Source organism: Dermochelys coriacea, chromosome 2 (genome assembly GCF_009764565.3).
Source record: "Dermochelys coriacea isolate rDerCor1 chromosome 2, rDerCor1.pri.v4, whole genome shotgun sequence".
Lineage (NCBI taxonomy): Eukaryota > Metazoa > Chordata > Testudines > Dermochelyidae > Dermochelys > Dermochelys coriacea.
The window spans coordinates 179507703-179531709 of record NC_050069.1 but is presented as its reverse complement, the minus strand read 5'-3'; the positions used below and the strand labels follow the sequence as shown (position 1 = coordinate 179531709).

Genomic DNA, 24007 nt, shown 5'->3' with positions numbered 1-24007 from the left:
CCCACAGGTTCTGTCGGTTTCTGCTAGCAGTAGAAGTGCTCAGCTCTTTTTGAAAATCTGGCCCATAGTTCTCATTTTACAGCTGCAGGACAGGAGATTATCGTTTCTTTTTATGTCTTGTCCATTTAGACTGGTTTCAGAGTAGCAGCCGTGTTAGTATGTATTCGCAAAAAGAAAAGGAGTACTTGTTGCACCTTAGAGACTAACAAATTTATTAGAGCATAAGCTTTTGTGAGCTACAGCTCACTTCATCGGATGCATTTTGGTGGAAAAAAAAACTGTAAGGAGAGTGATCACTTAAGATGAGCCATCACCAGCAGCAGGGGGGCGGAAAGGATACTCACCAGCAACCACTCACCACACAACAGAACCACTAACCCAGGAACCTATCCTTGCAACAAAGCCCGTTGCCAACTCTGTCCACATATCTATTCAGGGGACACCATCATAGGGCCTAATCACATCAGCCACACTATCAGAGGCTCGTTCACCTGCGCATCTACCAATGTGATATCTGCCATCATGTGCCAGCAATGCCCCTCTGCCATGTACATTGGTCAAACTGGACAGTCTCTACTTAAAAGAATAAATGGACACAAATCAGACGTCAAGAATTATAACATTCAAAAACCAGTTGGAGAACACTTCAATCTCTCCGGTCACTCGATTACAGACCTGAGGGTGGCTATCCTTCAACAAAAAAACTTCAAAAACAGACTCCAGCGAGAGACTGCTGAACTGGAATTAATTTGCAAACTGGATACAATTAACTTAAGCTTGAATAGAGACTGGGAATGGATGAGTCATTACACAAAGTAAAACTATTTCCTCATGTTATTTCTGCCCTCCCCACCCCACCCCCCACCGTTCCTCAGATGTTCTTGTTAACTGCTGGAAATAGCCTACCTTGCTTGTCACCATGAAAGGTTTTCCTCCTTCCCCCCGCCCCCCCCCGGGGTTCCGGTGGTAATAGATCATCTTAAGTGATCACTCTCCTTACAGTGTGTATCATAAAACCCATTGTTTCATGTTCTCTGTGTGTGTATATAAATCTCCCCTCTGTTTTTTCCACCAAATGCATCCGATGAAGGGAGCTGTAGCTCACAAAAGCTTATGCTCAAATAAATTTGTTAGTCTCTAAGGTGCCACAAGTACTCCTTTTCCATTTAGACTGTAACCTCTTGGAGGAAGGGTCCATCTCACTGTGGTCTAGAGCATCTAGTAGGACCCCTCTCTTTCAGTTGGTGCCTGTAGACCCTAAATCATGAAAATAATTTAATATTATAGTAGAAACCAAAGGCCTTAATCCCCCTTGCAGTTCCTAGAATTAAACCCAGGAATCCTGAGTTTCAGTATTTCTCTTCTTTCACCAAATACACAGATTTTGCCAATGGGTTTCACAGATATCCCTCTTTAGTGCTTGATCCACATAGAGGATAACAGCCTAGTAGTGATACCAATTACTCTGTTAGTTGAAGTGACAGAGGTTTATGAATGGAACCTGCCTGTGTCTCGGAGTTCCTGTGTGATTCTGGGCAAGTCACTTAATGTGTGTCCAGCTGTGAATATTTTAGTTTATGTGCACTTCTGTTTCTGGGTGGCTTCCTGGGTCCTGATTTGCAGAAGCTCTGAGCGCTCATGACTGCAAATGAAGTAAGTCAAGCCGTGCTTTGCACATATAAAAATGGGAAGTACAGTGGAAAATCAGTAGATGTCTCAGGTTGAGCACCCAAAATTAGGGGACAATTTTGGCCATAATCCTTCTGTGCCTCAGTTGCCCCACAGTAAAATGGGGTTAATAACACCATTTAATCTCGCAGGGCTGTTGTGAAAAGAAATTCATTAATGATTGTTAAGTACCCAGATAGCAGAGTGACCGCACCATAGAAATGCCCATGTTTGGATTGTCTGCATTAAAAAGTGGATGTGGAGTATAAAGAGAAATTCTGAATAACTACTGATTCACTGAATGAGGTAGGGGTCCTATGCAAACATAGCATGTGATCACGTAAGTAAAGACTCTATCATAATACCAGGAAGAGGCAAGCATATATTTCATATCACCCACATACAACCTAGTTTTACTTTCACATCCTTCCTGTTTTGGGGTGAATATTATCAAGACTGGGGGCAGGTCTACACTACTGCTTAAGTCGCTCACACCCCAAGCTAGAAAAAGCCACCCCCCTGAGCAACGCAAGTTACAGCAACGTAAATGCTGTCCACACCAGCACTATGTCAGCAGGAGATGCTCTACTGCTGACATTGCTTTCGCCTCTCGCAGAGGTGGAGTAATTTTGCCAACAGGAGAGCTCACCCATTAGCACAGAGCGTCTTCACCAGACGCACTCTAGCAGCACAGGTGCATCGGAGCATCTGCACTGATGTAGTGCCTCTAGTGTAGTCTAGTCCTCAGAGAGCTTAACCTCAGTCTAGGGCTTTATAAACAAATATACTGTTCTACCAGCCAACACTCATTTGCACAAACAATTATACATATGCAACATTTTGCTGCCACAGGCGACTGTCTGCTCTCCAGAGATGGTCGTCTATCCAGATGCTTAAAGTTAAGCATGTGTGTAAGTGTCTATCTGAAAAATCCCCTCCAAAAGTTGTTTGGGCTCAACCCAAAATAAAACCTATTTTTGATTTTTCTCACCAAAATGAAAAACTGAAATATTTTCATTTCAGATTGAATGAAACATTTTTTTCTCACCAAACCATTTTTTGTTTCATGATGTTTTATTTTTGGGAGGGTTGTATCTTTTTGGTGTTTGTTTGTTTTTTTTTAAATAAATCTGACTAAATTTCAAAAAGAAACATTTCAAAATGAAAAGTCAAAATGTTTCATTTTGAAAAATCTTTAAATGAAATTTCAGCTTTAAAAAACCCATTTTTTTTTCAGCGACACTATTTGTAAATGCAACTCAAATTTGCAAATAGTTTTGGTCAAACTGAAATTGCTTTTTTGGGGGGGAATAATCTATATTTCAAAACAACTCTGGCCAGCTCTAAAAGGTGTCGTGGTGATTTGTAACAAAATGTAGTTCAAAACTGCAGTCCTATGGTGCTGTTCTTCCTGTCATATTGCAGAAACCAGGAGTTTGTGCTGTTGGCTCCAAGTTGAGAGGAAGGATAAGGGATGTGTCTGGTTTCATACACTTAAAAGGCTGTGGCTCAAAATGCAGAGTGGGTTTTTGTACAGGCTGTCTATGGCTTTCAATACTGTGAGGTCCCAGGTGGCACAAAAATAGGTATCAGCGTCCTCTTGGGTTAGTTCGTGTACTCTGAGATTAGAGGTCGACTCACGAGCAACATTTTCAACTCAAACTTGATTTTATTAAAGCCTGTATCCATAAAAACTGATCCTGATTGAAAATACAGAATCCTCTCTGGAGCTGCCCCAAGGCTCTGTCGATACCAGTGTATGTAAGCACTGTTAAAATTAAAACCTTCGCCAGAAATTTTACACCCCATACGTGCACTTTTATTTACCGTTCTGGTGACAGACAATGGAGTTTGTATCAGAGTTATTTGCAAATATCCATCTAGAAAGAAAAAAGGAGAAATGATACTATAAACCTGAAGCTGAAGGAATCTGGAACATGTCTGGTTGCTGAAGGAAGGTGTACATGTGGAAAAGAACAGAATGGAAAAATGACTTACAGGACTATGTTGAAGTCACAATAAGAACCTGCAGCAGTAACTTTCTCACCGGTTGAGTTGAACTTGAAACAGACGACTATGAAATAACCCCTCAGTCGGAGAGACAGGGAAAGAGGTGCAGCTGGGGAGAGGAAATGGGTTGTTTAAGCCATATCCAATGATAGCTCTCTTAGCTGCAGATGTGTGAGGCTAAATTTTCAGAAGAGTCAAACTATGTATGTTCTCAGGTGGTCAGAAGCTAAAATCCCTGGAGGGTGGAGGGGCCTGAAGTCTCCTCTGTTTTCATAAACCAACTGGAGGGGTAAAAATGTTTGCAAATCAAGGATTGTGTGCTCTAGATATTGCAGCCATATACTAAAGCAGAAGTGAAGGCAAGTACAGTAAAACTTGTGTAGTTGTTTGCATAGAATCCCATCTGATTTCCATCTGTCAGGAGCTTTATTTTTGGTTTGTTTTACAGGCACAGGAAGCAGGGGCATGCACAGGAATTTAAATTTGACCACTTTTGGATGGGCACGTTGGAACAGTGGCTGGGGACTGGAGCAGAGGCCGCGTCAGGGGTCAGGGCTGGGGCTGGAGCGGTGAATGGCCAGGGCTGTGGCAGTGAAGGGTGGTCAGCCACCAGGGCTGGAGTAACAGCTAGGGCTGGGGCTGGAGTTAGAGGAGAAATGAAAATTTCTTTTAGAAGAATCCTGGGGGGCGCATTCACCTGCTTGTCCCCACTTGTGCATGCCCCTGGGCACAGGCATATTAGGAGAATATGTAATTTGGTTATTAGCATGCCACAAGGTTTCATTTTAAAGATATAATATAAGCACATGCCTATGAGATATTAAATAGCATATGTGATGGTGTGTATATCACACACTGGCAAAGAAAGAGTTAACCTGAGCCCTGCCAGACAGCAATTAGTGCATCCAGTTGCATCTGGAGGGTGGGCCAGGCCTAATTTAGAATTATGCTCAGCTGGGTAGGACTGGGTGGGTGAATTGAGGATGAATGCTAGAGGGGAGGAGTAGGCTGTCTGTGGCTGCTTGCTAAAGGGTTCTTGTATTGAAACCCAGAGTAGAGGGCAGGCCTGCCTGATTGCGCATGTTCCCCTACTGGCTGCCGAGGAAGGTGGCATAAAAGATCCCTGAGATGATGGTTAAAGGGTTACTGAGCCCCAAGTTAGGCTGAAGATCTGTCATAAGGTCATTGGACTATTTTGTGTTACCCCTTCCTGAGTTAGAGAGAGCAGGGCCAGCTCTAGGCACCAGCTAAGCAAACTGGTGCCTCGGGCGGCGCTTCTGAAGGGGGGGCACTCCGGCAGCAGACCCCGGGCAATTCGGCAGCAGCTCCCTCCGATGTTCCTTTTCTCTCCGATGGCGGCGTATGTGGCAGGGTGGGTTTTTTTTTTTTTTTTTTTTTTTTTTTTTGCTGCTTGGCACGATAGAGAGTGGGACTGAATGTGACCTGGTGGGGGGCTGAGGCACAAGGAGTAGGCCACAGCAAAGCTGGAGTGGCTGTTGGTAGGAGGCACCAGAAGAGAAGACTTTGCCACCCCCATGGGGGCATATTGATGGTGAATTACCCTTTGACAGCATATTTAATTATTAATCTTAAGATACATGTATACATTGCACTTTGGAGAATGTGTAAATTATTGTCATACAGTGGCCAGAGATCATCTGAAGATTCACTGTTCTCTTTTCAGCCTTTGTGGCTGAAAACCAACATGAACTTCTTTCCCTACCCAACAAAGAAATGTTGGGAAGGGGGTTCTGGAGACTTAGTATAGTACCGATCAGGTTTGGTATTGGAGGGGATTGTGCAGGTAGGTTTATAGCTGATAAAGGAACCTGCTCATGAGTGACAAAAAAAACTGTACAGGGACTGGGTAGCAGTTTCTCTATTTAAACAGCCTATTTTGGAAAGTGTCATCTCTGGATCCACTTGACCTTTAATTCTGCTTGATTGCACTTGCACAAATTATTGGCTGGTGCTACTGGGCCGCCAGACTGTGGTATGAGAGTCAGGATTTTCCTTCTCTGTATTCCTCCAAATGTTCTTAAAAGCCCTTGATAGATACTGTGATACCCTGATTAGTGTATATGTGCAAAGAACAAGGATGGTAGCCCAAAAGCTCAGCTATGTGCCATAAACCCAGTCCTGCTAGCAGCTAAAGGAAACTCTTCCTCAGCCCAAGTGGAGGGGGCTGTGCTTTGGGAATAGAAGGATCTGAAATGTATCCCTGCTGCTGCCAGGGAGTTCCAAGGCCACAGTGAGTGGCATTGCGACAATTTCAGTGGTCATGGATTTCTTTCTTTTTATTAAATGATGGAGTAGAACTTCCACTCGGCTCTGCCAGGGACACTTTCCAAATGTCAATTAGCCTCATCTATCTACACTAGATTTTTTTTTCCCTAAATTTTCTCTGTTTCTACCTCTGGGTCAGTACTACTGGTGGAAACAAGTACGGGAATGCTGCTGTAGAAAGGTGGTTGTGGCTGCCAGCAGATTTATATCTTTCAGGGTGTGTTGTTGCTGTACATTTACCTTGGCTCTTACCCTGGTTTTAGCCAAAACCCCTCTCTCCTCCTCTCACAAAACCCTTATGCCCAGGCTTATGTGTGTTTTTGAACCTAGGCTTGCTTGCCTGGCTGGGAGTGTAGATTTACAGCCTGGGTTTTCCTCTAAGGTAGGACCAAAGCTGCCCACTTTGCAGTGGGGATGCAGCTGAATCCCAGGTTGTGGAGCTCAGGTTTGATAGTCCTCTAATGCCATCCCACAATTCCCCCGGGGCTGTATTTTCTGGCCTTCTACCTACAGTTCTAACTTCCCATTCACCTCTACTGGCTTATATACCCAGTCAGTATTTAACCCATCATTTCATCCAACCTGCTCCACTTCTGCCCTGCTCAGCTCAGTCGAACAGCTTGAGAAGATGCTGTCCCAGCATGTCCTAGCTGGTCAAAGCGTCAGGGTTCTCATTACTCTCTGGTGTGAGCACGGCAAAGAACATGATTTTGGGAGGGGCACCTGGAACCAGCATCTGTGTGAGAGCATCTTCAAGAGGCTGCCAGAGGAGGGGATCCAATAGATGCATCGCCAATGTTGAGAGTGAATCAAAAACCTTCAGGGTGCCTATCGCAAGGCAAAGGATGCCGAGCAAAAGTCCGGCAGTGGCTCGTCTACCTGCCCTTACTCCAAGGAGGTTAACTGGGTTCCCCCACTTCTTTCATGACAGGCTTTTTGAACTGGGACAGTGTGAGTTCTAGACTGGTGCAGAGGGGATGAGGACAGCACCACAGGGTTCTCTGGTGGCAGAGGAGCAGGAACAGAGCCAGGACCTCGACTAGACCCTGGAACAGTCTCTGTGGCCAGCTGGGCTGGGGAATGTCCTAGGTCCATGTTCTGAGGATCTGTTTGGGCCCAGGGAATGTGCTGGAGAGGAAACGCCAATGGAGCCAGAGCTGCAGTTGGGAAGGGGCCACTGCTGCTAACTTTGTTACTATGGGGGGAAACTGCAGCAGAAGTGGGAGAGATTTTTGGGTTACAACCAATAAAATTATTTTTATGGAGGATATTTATGTGCTATAGGATAGCCTTAGCTTCAGTTGCAGGTGGAAGCAATGCCAGTTCCCTGGCCCCCCTCCTCCAACATCCCCATCATGTGTGATCCAAGTTGGGGGTGAAGGGAATTTAAATGTGCAACTATTTGATTTGTTCTAGCAACTGTTGCATTGATAGTGGGAGGGAATCTGATCTGGGACTACGGGTTTAGCAAACTTAAGTACATATTCCCATATTCCTCGTTTTTGTGGATACAGACTAACACGGCTACCGCTCTGATAATTTGTATATAGTCAGGGTGCTAAGAGCCATTGAACCAAACTGTAAAGTGTGCAAATAATGGAAACCACTTCAAGCCAGGGGGTGCAACAGCATCCCTAGTTCCAGCACCTGTGACCACTCTGGTAGCTTACTAGCCCTCTCCATTCATTGATTTGCTGTTCAGTCAGCAGAGAGCAAAATGTCGTCGTCTTGATAAATGGCTGTCTATCACAGGCCTGGAAAAGTTGCTTTCTCTTCTGTAAGGGACTGTGGAAGACTTTGTTACGGCCTAGCCAGGGAACTTCTGCTTTCTCGAGCGGAGAGGTTACTGTGGGACATAGATAGCTGCTTGGTTATTTTGGGATAGAGTTAGTTTTTGAAGGACACAGTTCTTGAAGGACACAGCTGCTTTGCATGGCCCTTCGCGAGGTAGTAGAAAGCCCCCCTTTTAAGAAGCACCTAACTTTATATTCATGAGCTGTTTTTGTGTAATGCTTATTTAATGCTGACTGTCTGGCCCTCCATCGGACTCCGTCGCAGGCAGAGCTCCGGTGTGCTGGGTTCCCTGCCTTCGTGACTGCAATGCTTGGAGTCCCCGTTGCGGGTAGGTCACTAACCTTCAGTAAAGCCAATAACTCACAGCTGTGTGTAAGCCTCGTTCTTCTCAGAGTACTCCTGCTGGACCTGTGGTGCTTCGAGCACCGTGGCCCAGAACATCTTCCAATCAGGGATCTTCAGCAGACAAATATCCTCCAAAGGTTGTCCCTGCCTGTGATAGTGTTAAAACCAATATTGCTAATAGCCCCGTGGTCTGCGTGTCCCGACCCCTCTTTCTAGCCCAAAAAATGGTAGTAAGCATACAGAACATTCAAGGAGGGACTTGATAGGAATGGCTTTCTAAAGATGATTAACCAGAAATGAAGGAGGAATTGGATATCTGACTTATACGATAATTATCTGGAGGATGTGGTAAATGTGATGCTATGCTGTACCTATGAAAGTTAGCTTTTATTACCTCCTTTTTTAAATCTATACCTGCCATACTTAAAAACATCTGTTGTATGTGATGGTCTTATATCTAGCTCAGAGAAAATGAGTATCTACTCGTGCTTTCAGATGATTAAGATTAAGAAGGCAACTGTCGGGGGGGGGAGGCGGAGGAGAGGGGGTGGGTTGTACACTTTTGAAAGTCTGTGGCTCCGAATACAGAGTGAGGTTTTTGCACAGCATGTCTATGGCTTTCTAACACTGTGAGATCCCAGTAGGCACAGTAATAGGTAGCCATGTCATTGTAGGTTAGTTTGTCTACTCTTAAGGTACAGATGGACTTTTCAGTTGTCTTGTCAACTCTAAACTTCTTGTTGTCAAAACTTGATTTATCATCTTCTGTCTTAAAGTAGAGTATCCACTCTGGAGCTTCTCCAGGTCTCTGTCGATACCAGTGTATATAAGCACTCCTGAAGTCCTGAATGCCAGAAGCCTCACAGTCTATACGTGCAGTTTTATCTTTTGCCCTGGTAACGGACAATGGAGCTTGTCTCAGATGTATTTGTGCACATCCGTCTAGAAAGAGGGTAAGAAAAGAAATCCAGAAATTAATATGAATCTGGAGCATGGTGAGTTGTGACTCAGTAATGTACAACTGTGTAGAAAAAGGATAAAAAAAACTTACAAGACAAAATCGAAGCCAGAATAACAACCTGAAGGAGTAACATTTTACAGGTTTTGCTCAGTCGTGCATCTACAAGAAATGGACAGAGTGGTGCATTTGGGGACAGGAAGTGACTCATTTTAGTTAATACGGGATGAGGTTTTGCTGGCTGCATATGCTAATTTAAGATAAGGTAGAGTTATGGCTGAAACTCATCCAAAGTTACCTTTTTCAAAGAGCATTATCTGGCATTAAGCAAACTCTTCTGCTATCATTAGACCAGTGTAAATTGCATCATGGAAGTTCGGGTAATGAAGGATTGCTCTTTGAATTATTTATATTACAGTGTTTTCCAGAGGCCTCTGTCTGGATGGTGTCCCCATTGTGTGAGAGTACTACACATAACAATATATAGAGTGACGGTCCCAAAGATCTTCAGTCTAAAAGTGTATTTGCACCAGCAGAGAATTTTTGGTACTTTAATATTTAAATATACCATATCCCCCTGCCCCCCCTCCCCAACCAGAGTCATCATTTGCCAGCAGATTTCTTGTAGGAATTGCAGCAGGAGTGGGTTTTGAGAGGGATTTGAAGGGGAAGAGGCTAGTGGTTTAGGGATTTGGGTGGGGGCTGTGGTGGGCATTCCACACAAGTGGTGGAAGAAAGCACCAAGATGTTTGTGGGCAGGGATGCAAACTTTTGCTTGTTTGTTTGTACAGTGCCCTGTGCAGTGTGGACCAAATCTGTGACTGGGGATCCTAGCTATGACTGTAACTAATACAAAGATGAATGGACTGGCAGAGCCATGTCAATATCACGGTGAAGACTAATTTTCTTGGGGGTTATTTTTCTTTCCCTGTTGAAGATGGGAGGTGCTGCCTTGAGGGGTGCTGTTGCCAGTACTGCACTTGGAACCCTTCTGAAAATATTAAGCACTTCCCAGGATCCTGCTCTCACTGAGTTTCCTAGATGTGAAGTAGTGGAATATCACTTCCTACTTCAGTGTGATGCTATCCCTCTGTTCTATAAATAGTGATAGTGGATATTATATCAGTGTGCTAATGCCCTCTACTGATAGGACGGATCTGCAATTGTACATTTGCAGTCATTTTGTCCTACTTCTGAAAAAGGTCCTACTCTACACTGATGTTTTTGTCAAATTAATTTACGAGTAACCTCATATTTTTTTTAAACACTTCTTTGTTTCCTTGTGATGAGAGGTAATCCGATCCATGATGTCTTTTCTATACTGTAGCTCCATTAGTGTTCTTGTGTCTTTCTAGCATCATTCAATAAGCTATGCTTCCACGTCTGCCCTTCTTTCAAGTAGCATCTGCAATCACACGGTTTTCCTGTGGGTTCTGAAGATTCTGACTCCGTTTATCCTCATTGCTCTAGTAACCCACCTTAGACTATAAATTCACTGGGGCAGGGACTCTTATTCTGTGACATTCCCCGAACATTCATTTTAAGATTGAAATTATACTGCATGATATCTGTTCAAACAGAGTGTAACCTGCTGTCACACCATGTGTTTTCTGCTGAACTGGCTACAGAGACTAAAGATAGGCTGGTCCTTCAGAACAGAACTCTGTGGTTTTTATAAAGTGAACAATAAGCTCTTTGTGGTTCAGGGCTAATTAAACAGCAGAAAAGCAACCAAAATAAACTTACTCCTGTTTCCATCAGGATAATATCAAAATGTAAAGTGGCCAGGCTGGTTTGCAGTGCCATTAGGTGACTTGTGGTCTGATCCAAAACCCATTGAAGTCAATGGAAAGACACTTAGGGCTTGACCCAATGGCCACTGAGATCCACAACTGGAATCTATAGACAGTAACATGAGGCTTTGTACCTGGGGAGGACACTAGTCAGGATGAGCCCCAGTTACTTGTGGAGTTATAAGGAGGTACATTATTGTACCTGCACACTGGGTCCAGCGCTCCTGTTTTACTTTCACTTGCCTTCTGTTTCAGGAGATGAATCATGTCTGGATTGGGAGACTGTAGTGTCAGGCAGTTATGGGGGTGAGAGCTTGGCCCCATTTACTTCTCTGGAGCCAAGATTTTCACCCCAAGTGTTCTGCTCCTCTAGACTGATGACAAATCTCTACCCACTCAGCCCATGATAACCCCCACAGACAACTACTGACTGTCGGCTTCACCTAATATTCAGTGGGAAGATTTTTTTTTTTTACAAGGCAAGGGGCAGCTAAACACACATCTCCCATTGACTTGTAATGAGATTGGGTGCCTAACTCCCCTTTGTGCCCAAGGTGACCTCCTGTTCTGCTGGTCCTGACCTGGTCTTAGTGATTTATGTGGTAAATACGCACTGAATCAGCAGTTGCTGTTCATATCTAGCTGCAGAGCCAATGAAGAGTTTCAGCTGCTGGCTCCAGGCTGAGAGGAATTTTAAGAGAGGTGACAGTGGCCTCATAAACGCAAAAGGCTGTGGCTCAGAATGCAGAGTGGGTTTTTGTACAGGCTGTCTACAGTTTTCTAACACTGTGCGATCCCAATAGGCACAATAGTAAGTTGCAATGTCACTGGAGGTTATCTTGTTTATAGTCAGGGTACAGGTAGACTGGCCAATCTTCTTTTCAGCATTAAACTTTCCTTTTTCCGAGACTCTGTCAAATTCAGACTGCGTTGAGATGAACAGAATCCGCTCTGGAGCTGCACCGGGTCTCTGTCTATACCAGTGTATATAAGCCTTGCCAAAATCCTCCGATAGAGAAACATGACAGTCAATTCGTAAGGTTTTATTTCCTTCCCTGGTGATGGACAGCTGAGATTGGGTCAGATGCACTTGCGAGGAGCCATCTGTAGAGAAACAAAGATAAAATATAAATATAAAACTGAAATAATGTGAAGACTCTCTCCAGCAGCTGCTGTCGTGTACCAATGTATGTGAATAGCAGTGTGAATAGGGTGACCAGATTTCCTGATTTTTTTTTTTTAATAGGGACAGTCCTTATATTCAGGGCTTTGTCTTAGATAGGTGCCTGTTGCCACCACCCCGCCCCCCGACCTCCTGTCCCAAGTTTTCACACTTGCTATCTTGTCACCATAAGTGTGAGCAACATACTTACAGGAACAAACCATAGCCAGAATAAACGCCTCTAACAGCAACATTCTTGCTGCCCTTGTTAGAACTCCAACCAAGGAATGTAAATAATGGTCTTGAATCGAGAGAGACATGTAGATGGGGAAAGGAAGTGACTCATTTAGGTAACCTCCAGTTAAGTGGTACTAGCTGTAGAAGATTTATTGCAAGGTGAGGTAGTTGCTGCTGCTCAGTATGACAACTTTGATCTTGGGTGAGTGTCAACCCTAGTACTGGTGTCAAATAGATTCCTTGGGTGTGTTTCAGGATCAGTGTTCATGATTATTATTACTGTCATTTATTACTTTAGCAACCTGAGATACTATGCTGGATCTGGGCCCCGGGGTGAAAACAAAGAGGCAAAGTCCTGCCTCACACTGCTGACAGCCTGAAAAAAGGAGTGACCTCTCAAGCTTGTAGGAAAGGGAAACATCAAAACCCCTTTATTTTTAGTTTTTACCATGTCATTGTTCATGCACAAATACACTGGTTTTTGTTTTCTCCTCGCTCACCCCTAAAGCTCAGTCATTGTGGGTTAGCAGATTTCTTATATATCCTGTGGAATAGAAATCTTGCAGAGGAGAAGGTAGTGATGTTCCATATGAGACGAGGGACCTGTTCCATGAGTATGTGACACTATGGAAGAAAGCACGAATGAATTTGTTGGAGAATTGTATAGGTAGGTGGTGGACAAGGGGATGGGGGGAGGGGAGAGACAAGAGCTGCTGACAGTGCAGTTAAAACTGTAGTTGTCTTTCTGTCATTCCCTTATCACTTTCCCAGGGAAGCTGATGAGCCTTTCCTGATGGAGAGAATAAGTCAATGCCCTCAGATCGCATGGAAACCAGTGGAATTTGATGGTGTTCAAAATGTTTCCAGGGACACTGATCATCTGGCAGAATAGAGCTGTTGTGTATTTTTCAGTCTTTTTAATTCTTCAGTTTTTCTCCTACTTAATTGTGATACTTGGCCATTTTACATCTCACTACTCATAACAGTGCTAATACATCGGTGTGCTAATGCGCTCTACTGAAATAGATAGCCTTGTTCATGGACACTTAGTTTCATCCCAGCTCGAAAAAGGGCCAATTTATACCTGAAGGTGTCGTGTACAATTTAATTTACAAGTAACTTTTCTTTTTTTCAATATTTGTTTTTATTGTCTTGCAGTGAGGACTAATCCACTGCAGAGAACTCTACTTGAACTAGAGAAGGACTCTGTTCAGCTCTCATTTAGTGATCAAAGGGCCATCAAGAAGTTGATGATCTGTATATTTCAAGAGCCATTTTTGTAAACAGACAATTCATGCTGTTTTATTCTGTGTTTAGTAGAGAAATGATCCCCCACAAAAGAATTTGTTTCTGTGTAGGGCCTATGTGATATTTCTGTCAAAATGCACTCATCCTGTGGGCCTTCAAAATCTAATTCCTCTTCGTGCTCTGTGTGTGTGTGTGTGTGAGAGAGAGAGAGAGAGAGAGAGAGAGAGAGAGAGAGAGAGAGAGAATGCTTGACTGTATGGCAGAAGGTAGAAAAGAAGAAACCAGACTTTTTTTTAAAGGGGATGTCACATCATTGCAGTCCTTGTTTTCCTTCCTTCATTATCCATCCAAACATTTATCAACACAAACCCTAAACTGAGAGGAGTACTAGAGGAATCAGCTCTGTGGGGCAGGGACTTTGATCATTTATTTGCTCATAAGGTGCATTCATGTGTATGGCTAGATATAAAAGATACACTCTCCTGAGACAGATATTTCTATTACATCTCATCGACAAACTGGTATCGTAGACTAAATAAGAAACAATTCTTTAGAACTGAGCTTTGTGGTTTTATAAGCAGGCATCTGCTGGACTAACAAGCTCTTCAATGGTAAAATGCTAATTAGAAACAGGAAAAAAATTCAAGCTATTTACTCTAGCAGTATTGCAACATATTTCACATTAGCAGTCTAGTTTCCAGTGCACTTGAGTAACTAACTGCACAAAGATTACTGGAATATATAGGCAGTACTAAAATGAGTTTATGGGCCAGGTGATAGGCTAACTGATCCTCCATACTGTCAGTAACCAGGAGACTTTTCATTAGATCTGCATATTGGATTGAACACCCTGGATTGACTTTCCTGTCCTTCCTGTTTCAAGGAATGTCAAATCTTGACCTAATTCAATTGTCATGTCAACTCCCTTTTGCAAACTGGTAAATGTGCACCCATATCAAACCTTAGGAACCCACAGAGAGCAACTGAAAATGTTGCTGCCCTGATTATATTTAGCTGCCCTGTGCAACTACTTGGTCTCGTTGTTTGGCAGAGACAGGTGGGATCTTACTGTTTGCAAAAACTTGTGCAAGCAACAGTCGTGTTGCTTTGATCTCTTGTTGCAGAACCCAGTAAGGTGTTTCTGCGTCTGCTTCCATCGTGAGAAACAGGATTAGGAGGTAACTGTGGTTTCTTGCATTCGAAAGGCTGCTGTTGAGAATACAAAGTAGGTTTTTGTACAGAATGTGAATGTTTTTTTGATGCTGTGTGATCCCACGCGGCACAGTAATAGGTAGCCGCATCACTCTTGCTTATTTTCTTTATTGTCAGGATGCAGGTCGACTTGGAGAGCTGCTTCTCTGCCTCAAACTTTCCCTTCTCAGAATCCTGGTCAAAGACGGGTTTTCCTGATGAAAGATAGAGAATCCGTTCCAGAGCTGCACCAGGTCTCTGTCGATACCAGTGTATATAAGCACTACTAAGGGCTATGCCAGAAACATGACAGTCAATTCGTGCAGTTCTATCTTCTGCTTTGGTGATGGATAGTTGAGATTGTACCAGTACTTGGGCCTCTCCATCTGCAGAGAAAAGAGACAAATGTCAATTAATCTGAAATTGAATGAACATGGAGGATCTCCAATCATTGCTCAGTAAGGTGCCTGCATGGAGAAGCCAACAGTGTAAAAAGCAACTTACAAGACCAAACTACTGAAGCAAGAAGATAAACTTGCAATAGTAACATTCTCACTAAGTTATGATGAACCTGCTACTGAGAAAGAAAGGAATATGAATTCTGATCTCAGAAAAAGGGTGGGATCACTTGAATAGAGGAAGTGACAGATATGCGTTTGCCTTACATAAAAGTTCATAAGGCTACACTTCGATATATGAACATCTCCTAACCTTCCTTCATGCTATCTAGCAACTCTTCTGCCTGCTGCTTTGTTTAGAACTTTTGAAAAAGAGTATCATATTTTTATAACAATGGTTACAGGTACTGAGGTTCTCTGCACCCCCCCCTTTTTTTTTTAAACATAAACAGCAGCAGACTTGATCAAGGAATAATGCTCTCAACATGAAAAACGCAACTAATCTAACTTTTTTCAAGCAGTGATGAAAATAGATCGCTAAGGGTTGATGCCGATGCCAAGTCAATTGAAGTCAATGGGAAGTTCTTCAACTGATTTCAATGATCTTTGGAATAAGCCCCAATTCCTAGGGAGAAATTACTTAGGAATTTTTCATCTTATCTTAACTCAGAGTCCCCTCAAGTTTATAGATCTGATAGGATTGTTGTCAAGGAAAGCAAATCAGTGATCTCTTAAATAAATAAATAAGTTTCTCCTGGAGAAACTTGATTGAATTCCATGGATTTAAAAATCGTAGTCTGTACCCAGGCAGCTGATTTTCTAATCATGAGACCAGGAATGAGTCTCAAGTTTATAGAGGGGCCAGGACTTAAAAACCAAAAAGTGAAACTGTATAATTTGTGGTCCTTGTCCAAGTGGAAATAAACGGAAAAGGTAATTCTAGGAAAACTGGGAGCATAAAGTGGGTTTATTATGGCTGCTTTGCATTGCAGAAGTAGTGTGAAGATCTCTGAGCATCAGAGTGAATCAGGCAGTGGATTTAAAAATGTCTTTCATTATTATAAAATGATGATTGGATGTATTTATTTGAAACAGTTTAAAAATAGCAGGGTGGGGTTGTGTGTGTGTGTGTTTTATTTTATTTTTATTTTTACCCTGACAATTCCTCTTTTGAACCAAATCAGCTATATGCTGGTAGCTATTCATTGCAGAATTGCTAAGGGGAGAGAGTATGGTTTGATTTCTGGTGTATGCTTTTATATGCATATGTGTTTCCCAAGGTGGTTTGCTATAATGTGTGATACTGTGCACTGAGTAATATACAGGGTTGAAAGTAAAATTTCTCTTTTACCACTACGGGAGGGGAGGGGACATGCTTTGCCCCCCCAAAAAAGGAGCATGGCCTCAGGTGGAAGGGACGGGGTTGGGCGGGGTCAGCATCCCCCAGCCAGTCAGCCCACCCATGCTGCCCAGGGCTCCAGATGTGATTTAAAGGGCCTGGGGTAGCTGCTCCTTTTGCCCTCTCCCGTGTCAGTGGCCCATAGGGGACAAAAGGGGCAGTGACATTAAAATGCTGCAGGGCCGCCTATGGGGAGGTGCAAAAGGAGCAGCGCTTTTAGCAGGGTCCTTTAAAGCGCTTTAAAGTCAGCGGTACGGGCCAGCTACAGGGGCCACTTTTTACTGGTATGCCATACCGGCCTGTACCTCCTTACTTTCACCCCGGTAATCTACTTTATATTTGCCTGCAGGTCTCAATAGCCAATTCCTGTACATGCAACACTGGGTTTGCTTCTATCATTTCACTTAATTTGCTCTGTGTATCTGCATAGATGACCCCTTCCTCCATGATGATAAATATTGCACCCAATTCTTGCTTGAAGACTGAGCAAAATAACAGCTCAGGTTAGCTCGATACAAATTCAAGCTTCTGGTGTCCCCTCGTGGTGATAGAGTAAAACTCTAGGGATCAGTTTGAATAGGCTAATACTGAAATATGAAGAAAGGTGGTTTCGGTAACTGTAGCTGACAATTTTCTGTGATGTTACATTGTATCAATCACTCTTTCTTCAGTGATTTTTTTTTTTTAAACCCACATAGATGAGGTGACTTTTAGTGAACAGTTGATGCCAGAAAAGCACACAAAGAATGAAGTTTGTAATTCCAGTGTTTGGAAAGTGCTGTACCAGGACAGAGGAGATCCTATTGTGAAATGTGCACAGACCACTACAGGCCAAATGCTGATTGCATTTACAGATGTGCGAGACCACAGCTGGCACTGGCATTGCCTGTATGTAACTGGCGTCAGAATTTGGCATAATTCTAATGAGCTGGTGAGTCTACTATACATCCAACAGTGATATTCCTGTAGCTGACATTCTCTAGGCCAGATTCTGCCCTTCATCACAGCACATGTTCAAGAAAATGAGGTAATGTTGAGCAGAATTTGGCCCACTGTTCCATGGCCCCCCAGCAGTCTTCCAGCTGCTGAGGATTGCGGTGCCCAGGATGCTCCTGCCATGCCTACTTTCTCCCATGAGCTTCCCCATCAGCCAAAGTGTGGGGGAAGTGGTAGCTGCAGCGCAGACCTGCCATGCTGGTGCTTTGCCACCCAGGGGTAGTTCTTACACAAGAGGAATCCTCAGAGCCAGCTATGTCACCAGAATGGTGCGAAGTGATGGAGTGGGTCCTCCTGTATGTGGAGCTGCTGATAATCATCTTTTGTAGTCAATGCTCCTGTAAGCTGTGAAGCCAAAGCAAGGCTGTTGTATTATTCAGGGTTCACAGCTCTGCTTTGAAGGAACAGCAGGTCTTCAGCATTATTACTACTTTTCAGGCAAACTAATGTACTTCAGGGGCTGGGGAAGCAGAGCTGGTGCCACAGCTCTAACTACCTCATCAGCCCTCAGAGCCTCACTCCTCAGTGACAGAATTATTTACTCCCACCTGGGCAATACGGCTCTCTCCAGCCTCTGAAGGTTCCACTTTCCATGGTCTCCAAACCCCTCTGTAGCTCTCTGCATCACTAGTTCTTGGTGTTTGTGGATGGACTGAAACTGTGTGCACTTCTACCTGTTAACCCTTTCATTGGTGCTGTTAGAACTGCTTGGGAACTTTGTTTCACCAGGATTTCTCATGCTGAGAATCCAAACCTACAGTATTATTGCCTTCCAAAATGACTTCAGCTTTGTAGAATTTGTATTCATTGGAACTGCATCCCCTTTAATCACAGAAAACCTTCCATTGTGTGTGTGTGTGTGTGTGTGTTTCTCACTCATTCTTCCCTTTCAGTGATTTAAAATGTTGGTTTCTTGACAAACTGAAAAGAAACAGGCTTATTTTAAATGCTGCTGACCAACTGGTGCACACAACAAGAATCCATAGTGTGTTTCCATGGGATCTGGATATGGTAATTATTCAAGATCTGTACATTTGGGAAGACAGAGTCCAAATACCCAGAGGAGTTTTACTGTATTCATTTGAACCTGGGTTGAGAATTTGTTACAATAATTCCTGTCCCTGCTGCTTCATTTCAAATGAAGTTTGATTTTTAAAATTCAGTGTTCCATGAAACTAAAGCAAAACTTTATATTTTGCAAGAACATAGACTAAGGGGTGTTCGTTTTGTGTAATACACTGCTGCTTGCTTATTTCAATCAAGTCCATTCCAATCACTTTGACTCCCATAAGCAGCTAAACTGGTTGCCTATGTGACTAGCAGAGTGCATAGCGGAGCTTGCACAATTAATGGTGCTGGTTATAATCTTGTTAATGCTTGACTGACAAACATAATTTTAGTTGTATTCAGTTCTCTTAATCACATGGGTCTGTTTGTTGTTGTTTTTTCCCTATTCCATTCAACAATGTGGCTTTATTTATTAAGCAACAGCTTATTGTTGTTCTTGATTGATTGGATTATCCAGCAATACTTGCTTAGAGCAATCAAAACAGATACTGATGTTTTTTTAAATATAATTGATTTGGTTCTTGAGCTTTTGATGAACTTAACCAGTGAAAAGCCAAACCCTTCTCAAAATGCATGGTGTAAATAGCTGGGTTCTGCGCTGTGGCAGTCCGAGGGTCAAGGAATCCTCTTCTTACTCAAACGCTGGGGAAGCAGGGGAGCTATGGGGGAGGAGTGAAACTGCTCCTGTGACTTCCCGATCTCTGGTGTGTTGGTGGGTGGTTTTGGGGTGTGGTATGTGGAAGTGAGAGAGGTTGGGAGTGTTTAATGTGGGAAGGGGCAGTTAAGAGTTTTTCAATTTAGTTCTAAACACAGTAAGGCCTCTGGTCATCCTTCACTCTTGCAGTAGTGAGTCCCGTAGTCTAGGTCCAGCTCCTGTGAAATGTCTTTCTATATCTTTCTCTCTTTCATACAAGCCTCCTCTTGTTCTGGTAGAATGTAGCTATCCTGACAGGTCACTTTTTTCCACAAAGAGAGGCAGGTTCTGAAGTAGGCAGAGCAAATCCCATGCAGGGCTTTGAATATCAGGCCAGAGACTTTAAACAACTCTTGGTGACATCCTGCTGTGACCCAGGAACCTCTTGGTGCCAACTGGCAGAGGGCACAGTGGGTTATACGAGTCCCCTGGGTGCAATGTTTACATAACAGTGCACCAAAGGGTGGCATGTGGGGGCTCTACTAACAGCCAGTAATGCCCTGGTCAGCTTAATCACCGTGAAATGCATGTGCAGGTAATGGTTAAGAAGTCCTGTATCTATACTGGAAATTAAAGCCTTGAAGTTTAAAAGCAGGTCACTAGATTATGTTCGAACAGGGGATAGGGGATACTTCTCTCTCTTTGTCTGGTCAGGTGTGTATTGTGCATTGTATTTCTCACAATGCAAACCTAGTTGCATGCAAAGCCAGATGCCAATTTAAAGATTACAAGGTTAACAAGAGAGAGAGTCCAGAGGGAAGAACAGTTAACAGGGGGTTTCTGTCCCATCCCTTGAAGAGTGAAGACCAAAAGCACTGGTTGGGAGGTGGGGTGGCTGAGGTCCCTTGGTGTTGCCCATCACTGGTGGCAGGCGCGGCACATTCTGCTCGGCTCTGGGATTGCCACAGCGCCACCTCAGCCCGCAGGGCACAGTTCTCCTGCAGCAGGCAGGAGAGTGCTAATCCAGCTGTGGAGAGACATGGGGGAGGGGGGGTGGGAAGCAGAGAAAGGAGACTGAACCTGTCATGTCGGTCAGAGCAGGGATTCAGCCCCAGAGAACCCCCAGCCTGGGCCTGGGGTAGAGGGGTGAGGTGAGTGACACAGAGACCAGTTTGGTCGAAGAGGGAAGGCACTGATAGATGGCTCCGGGTGAGATGGGGTGGGTGGGATAGGCTGGGCTGTGGCGTGTGAAGAGTTAAGGATGTTACGGAAGTGGTGGGGCAGCCACCTTGTGGATGGGGAGTTGAGGTGTGTGTGGTGGGGAGCCCCAGGTTTGGGAGGAATGGGTTTGGCAGGGGAGCCTTCAGTCAGCAAAATGGCAGAGCAAGCCCAGCTGCTGGGGTCAGGCTGAGGATGCTCCCACTGGCAACTTCATGCTCCACCCTGGGGAGGGATGGATGACTGGGGAGGGGACCATGTGCATCCTGCAATGGGGGGAATGTGGCTCCTATCATGGACAGCAGAGATAAGGGGGGGAAGAGGACAGGTCAGTGCCCTAGGGAGGGAGGTCCTCTGACATCCCCGCCCCCTGCAAAACAGCACATCCACACCCCACTGCCGGCCACCGAGATGGAGGCGCAGGGGAAGGTCCTGGATACTCCCCACTGCCAAATAACAACATGCCACCCTCACCCCCATTGTCCACACCAGCTCTATGTCAGCAGGAGATGCTCTACCACCGACATCGCTTCCACCTCTCCCAGAGGTGGAGTAATTAAGCCAACTGGAGAGATCTCGCCCATTGGCACAGAGCGTCTGCACTAGATGCACTCTGGCGGCACAGGTGCATCGGAGCATCTGCACTTATGTAGTGCTTCTAGTGTAGACTAGCCCTCAGAGAGCTTAGCCTCAGTCTAGGGCTTTTATAAACAAATATGCCGTTCTACCAGCCAATATTCATTTGCACAAACAGCTATACATATGCAACATTTCGCTGCCATAGGTGATTGTCTGCTCTCCAGAGATGGTCAACTATCCAGATGCTTAAAGTTAAGCATGTGCGTAAGTGTCCGAAAAATCCCCTCCAAAATTTGTTTTGGCTCAACCCAAAATAAAACCTATTTTGATTTTTCCCCAAAATGAAAAACTGAAATATTTTCATTTCCGATTGAATGAAACATTTTGTTCTTGCCAAAAAGCATTTTTTGTTGTTTGTGTTTCATTATGTTTTATTTTTGGGAGGGTTTTACCTTTTTGGTGTGGTGGTGTGATTTTTTTTTTTAAAGTAAATCTGACTAAATTTCAAAATGAAATGTTTCAAAATGAAAAGTCAATGTTTCATTCTGAAAATGCTGAAATGAAATTTCAACTTTAAAAACATTTTTTTCAGTGAAACTATTTGTACTTTCAACCCAAATTTGCAAATAGTTTCGGTCAAACTGAAATTGCATTTTTTGGGGGGGAATAAACTGTATCTCAAAACAACGTTGGCCAGTATGGCAGTGATTTGTAACAAAATGTAGTTCAAAACTGAAGTTCTGTGCTGGTTTTCTTCCTGTCATGTTGCAGAAACCAGTCAGGAGTTTGTGCTGTTGGTTCCAAGTTGAGAGGAAGGATAAGGGATGTGTCTGGCTTCATACACTTGAAAGGCTGTAGCTCAGAATGCAGAGTGGGTTTCTGTATGGGTTGTCTATGGGTTTCTCGTAATGTGCGATCCCACATGGCACAATAATAGGCTGTAGCATCCTCTTGGGTTAGTTGGTCTACTCTGAGATTAGAGGTGGACCCAGAAACATCATTACCAACTTTAAACTTTTCTCTGTCAAAGCCTTCATCCACAGAAACTGATCCTGATCTAATATACAGAATCCTCTTTGAAGCTGCCTGATGGCTCTGTCGATACCAGTGTATATAAGCACTGTTAAAATTAAAACCTTCGCCAGAAATTTTACACCACATATATGCACTTCTAGTTTCTGCTCTGGTGACAGACAATGGAGTTTGTATCAGAGTTATTTGCGAATATCCACCTAAAAAGAAAAAAGGAGAAATGATACAATGAACTTGAAGCCGAAGGAATTTGGAACATGTCTGGTTACTGAAGGAAGGTGTACATGTGGAAAAAACAGAATGGAAAAATGACTTACAAGACCATGTTGAAGTCACAATAAGAACCTGCAGCAGTAACATTCTCACTGGTGTGGTTGAACTTGAAACAGAGGACTATGAAAAAGCCCTTCAGTTGGAGAGACAGGGAGAGAGATGCAGCTGGGGAGAGGAAATGGATTGTTTAAGCAGCATCCAATGATCGCTCTCCTGCCTGCAGATGTGTGGGGTAAGTTTTCAGAAGAGTCAAACTATGTATGTAGTCAGGTGGTCAGAAACTAAAATCCCAGGAGAGGGAGGGGGCTGAAGTCTCATCTGTTTGCATAAACCAACTGGAGGAGTAAAAATGTTTGCATATCAAGTGTTGTGTTCTCCAGGTAATGCAGCCATATACTAAAGCAGAAGTGAAGGCAAGTACAGTAAAACTTGTGTAGTTGTTTGCATAGAATCCCATCTGATTTCCATCTGTCAGGGGCTTTATTTTTGGTTTGTTTTACAGGCACAGGAAGCAGGGGCATGCACAGGAATTTAAATTTGACCACTTTTGGATGGGCACATTGGAGCAGTGGCCGGGGTTCAGGGACAGGAGCAGGGGCCAGGTCGCAGTCCAGGGTTGGGGCTGGGGCAGTGAACAGTGGTCAGTTGCCAGGGCTGGAGTAGCGGCCGGGGCTGGGGCTGGAGCTAGAGCAGAAATGCATATTTTTTTTTAAGGTGAATACTGAGGGGGGGCTGTGCCCCATTTGCCCCCACTTGTGCATGCCCCTGGGCACAGGCATATTAGGAGAACATGTAATGTGGTTATTAGCATGCTTCATTGCTCCTAGCGGTGCCTGAATCTGTGCTGAGTTGCTCACATGGGCCAGCACCGATGTCCATTACAAATATGAGTGTGCTGTCTTCTCTCAGGTGTACACATAGTCACTAGGATGCAAACCGGTCATTGTCAGTTCAGTTATGTGCTTTTGCTGCCCTCAACTGAGATATCACACATAATTGTGTACATTAATATCTGACCTTATCCTGTCTTCCAAAAAAGGCCATTTGTACACTTAATTACTGGTATGTATTTTTGCTGATGTAGGTAAAATGTTGCCATAAATTTTCATTTTAAAGATATATGCATATACTATGAAATATTAAATAGCATATGTGATGGAGTGTATACTGCACACTGGCAAAGAAAGAGTTAACGTGAGCCCCTGCCAGACAGCAATTAGTGTATCTAGTTGCATCTGGAGGGTGGGCCAGGCCTAATTTAGAATTTATGCTCAGCTGGGTAGGACTGGATGGGTGAATTAGGGATGAATGCTAGCTGGGAGGAGTAGGCTGTCTCTAGTTGCTTGCTGCAGGGTTCTTGTACAGTATTGAAACCCAGATGGAGGCCAGGCCTGCCTATGTTCCCCTATTGGCTGCCAAAGAAGGGTGGCATAAAAGGCCCCTCAGATGAGGGGTATAAGGGTTACTGAACCCCAAGCTGAGCCGAAGATCTGTCATAGGGTCATTGGACTGTTTTGTGTGACTCTCTATGACCCTGGAAGGGGTGGGACTGAATGTGACCTGATGGAGGGCTGAGGCATAAGGAGTAGACCACAGCAGGGCTGGAGTGGCTGTTGGCCCAGCCCTGCTGGGACCAGAGGAGACGACTTTGCCAGCCACATGGGTGCATTTGGATGGTGAATTACCCTTTGACAGCATATTTAATTTTTATGAATGTT

The 24007-nt window shown here is 43.9% G+C and overlaps 1 protein-coding gene and 1 gene segment (V, D, J or C); both read right to left on the bottom strand.

The window, feature by feature from the left end:
• LOC119850665 overlaps nt 1-12285 on the bottom strand; it is a 71917-nt gene extending 59632 nt beyond the window's left edge. The window contains exons 1-4 of the mRNA XM_043507122.1: nt 12228-12285; nt 11459-11958; nt 9155-9311; nt 8741-9045 (exon numbers count right to left, since the gene is read on the bottom strand). Coding sequence (XP_043363057.1) covers nt 8741-9045; nt 9155-9311; nt 11459-11958; nt 12228-12270 — 1005 coding nt within the window. The 5' untranslated portion in view covers nt 12271-12285. The remainder of the gene's footprint in view (nt 1-8740; nt 9046-9154; nt 9312-11458; nt 11959-12227) is intronic.
• Nucleotides 12286-21710: 9425 nt separating this feature from the next.
• On the bottom strand, nt 21711-22491 carry LOC122458491. The segment is given in 2 exon segments: nt 21711-22216; nt 22334-22491. Coding segments are annotated over 2 exon segments (549 nt in total).
• Between the last annotated feature and the right edge of the window lie 1516 nt (nt 22492-24007).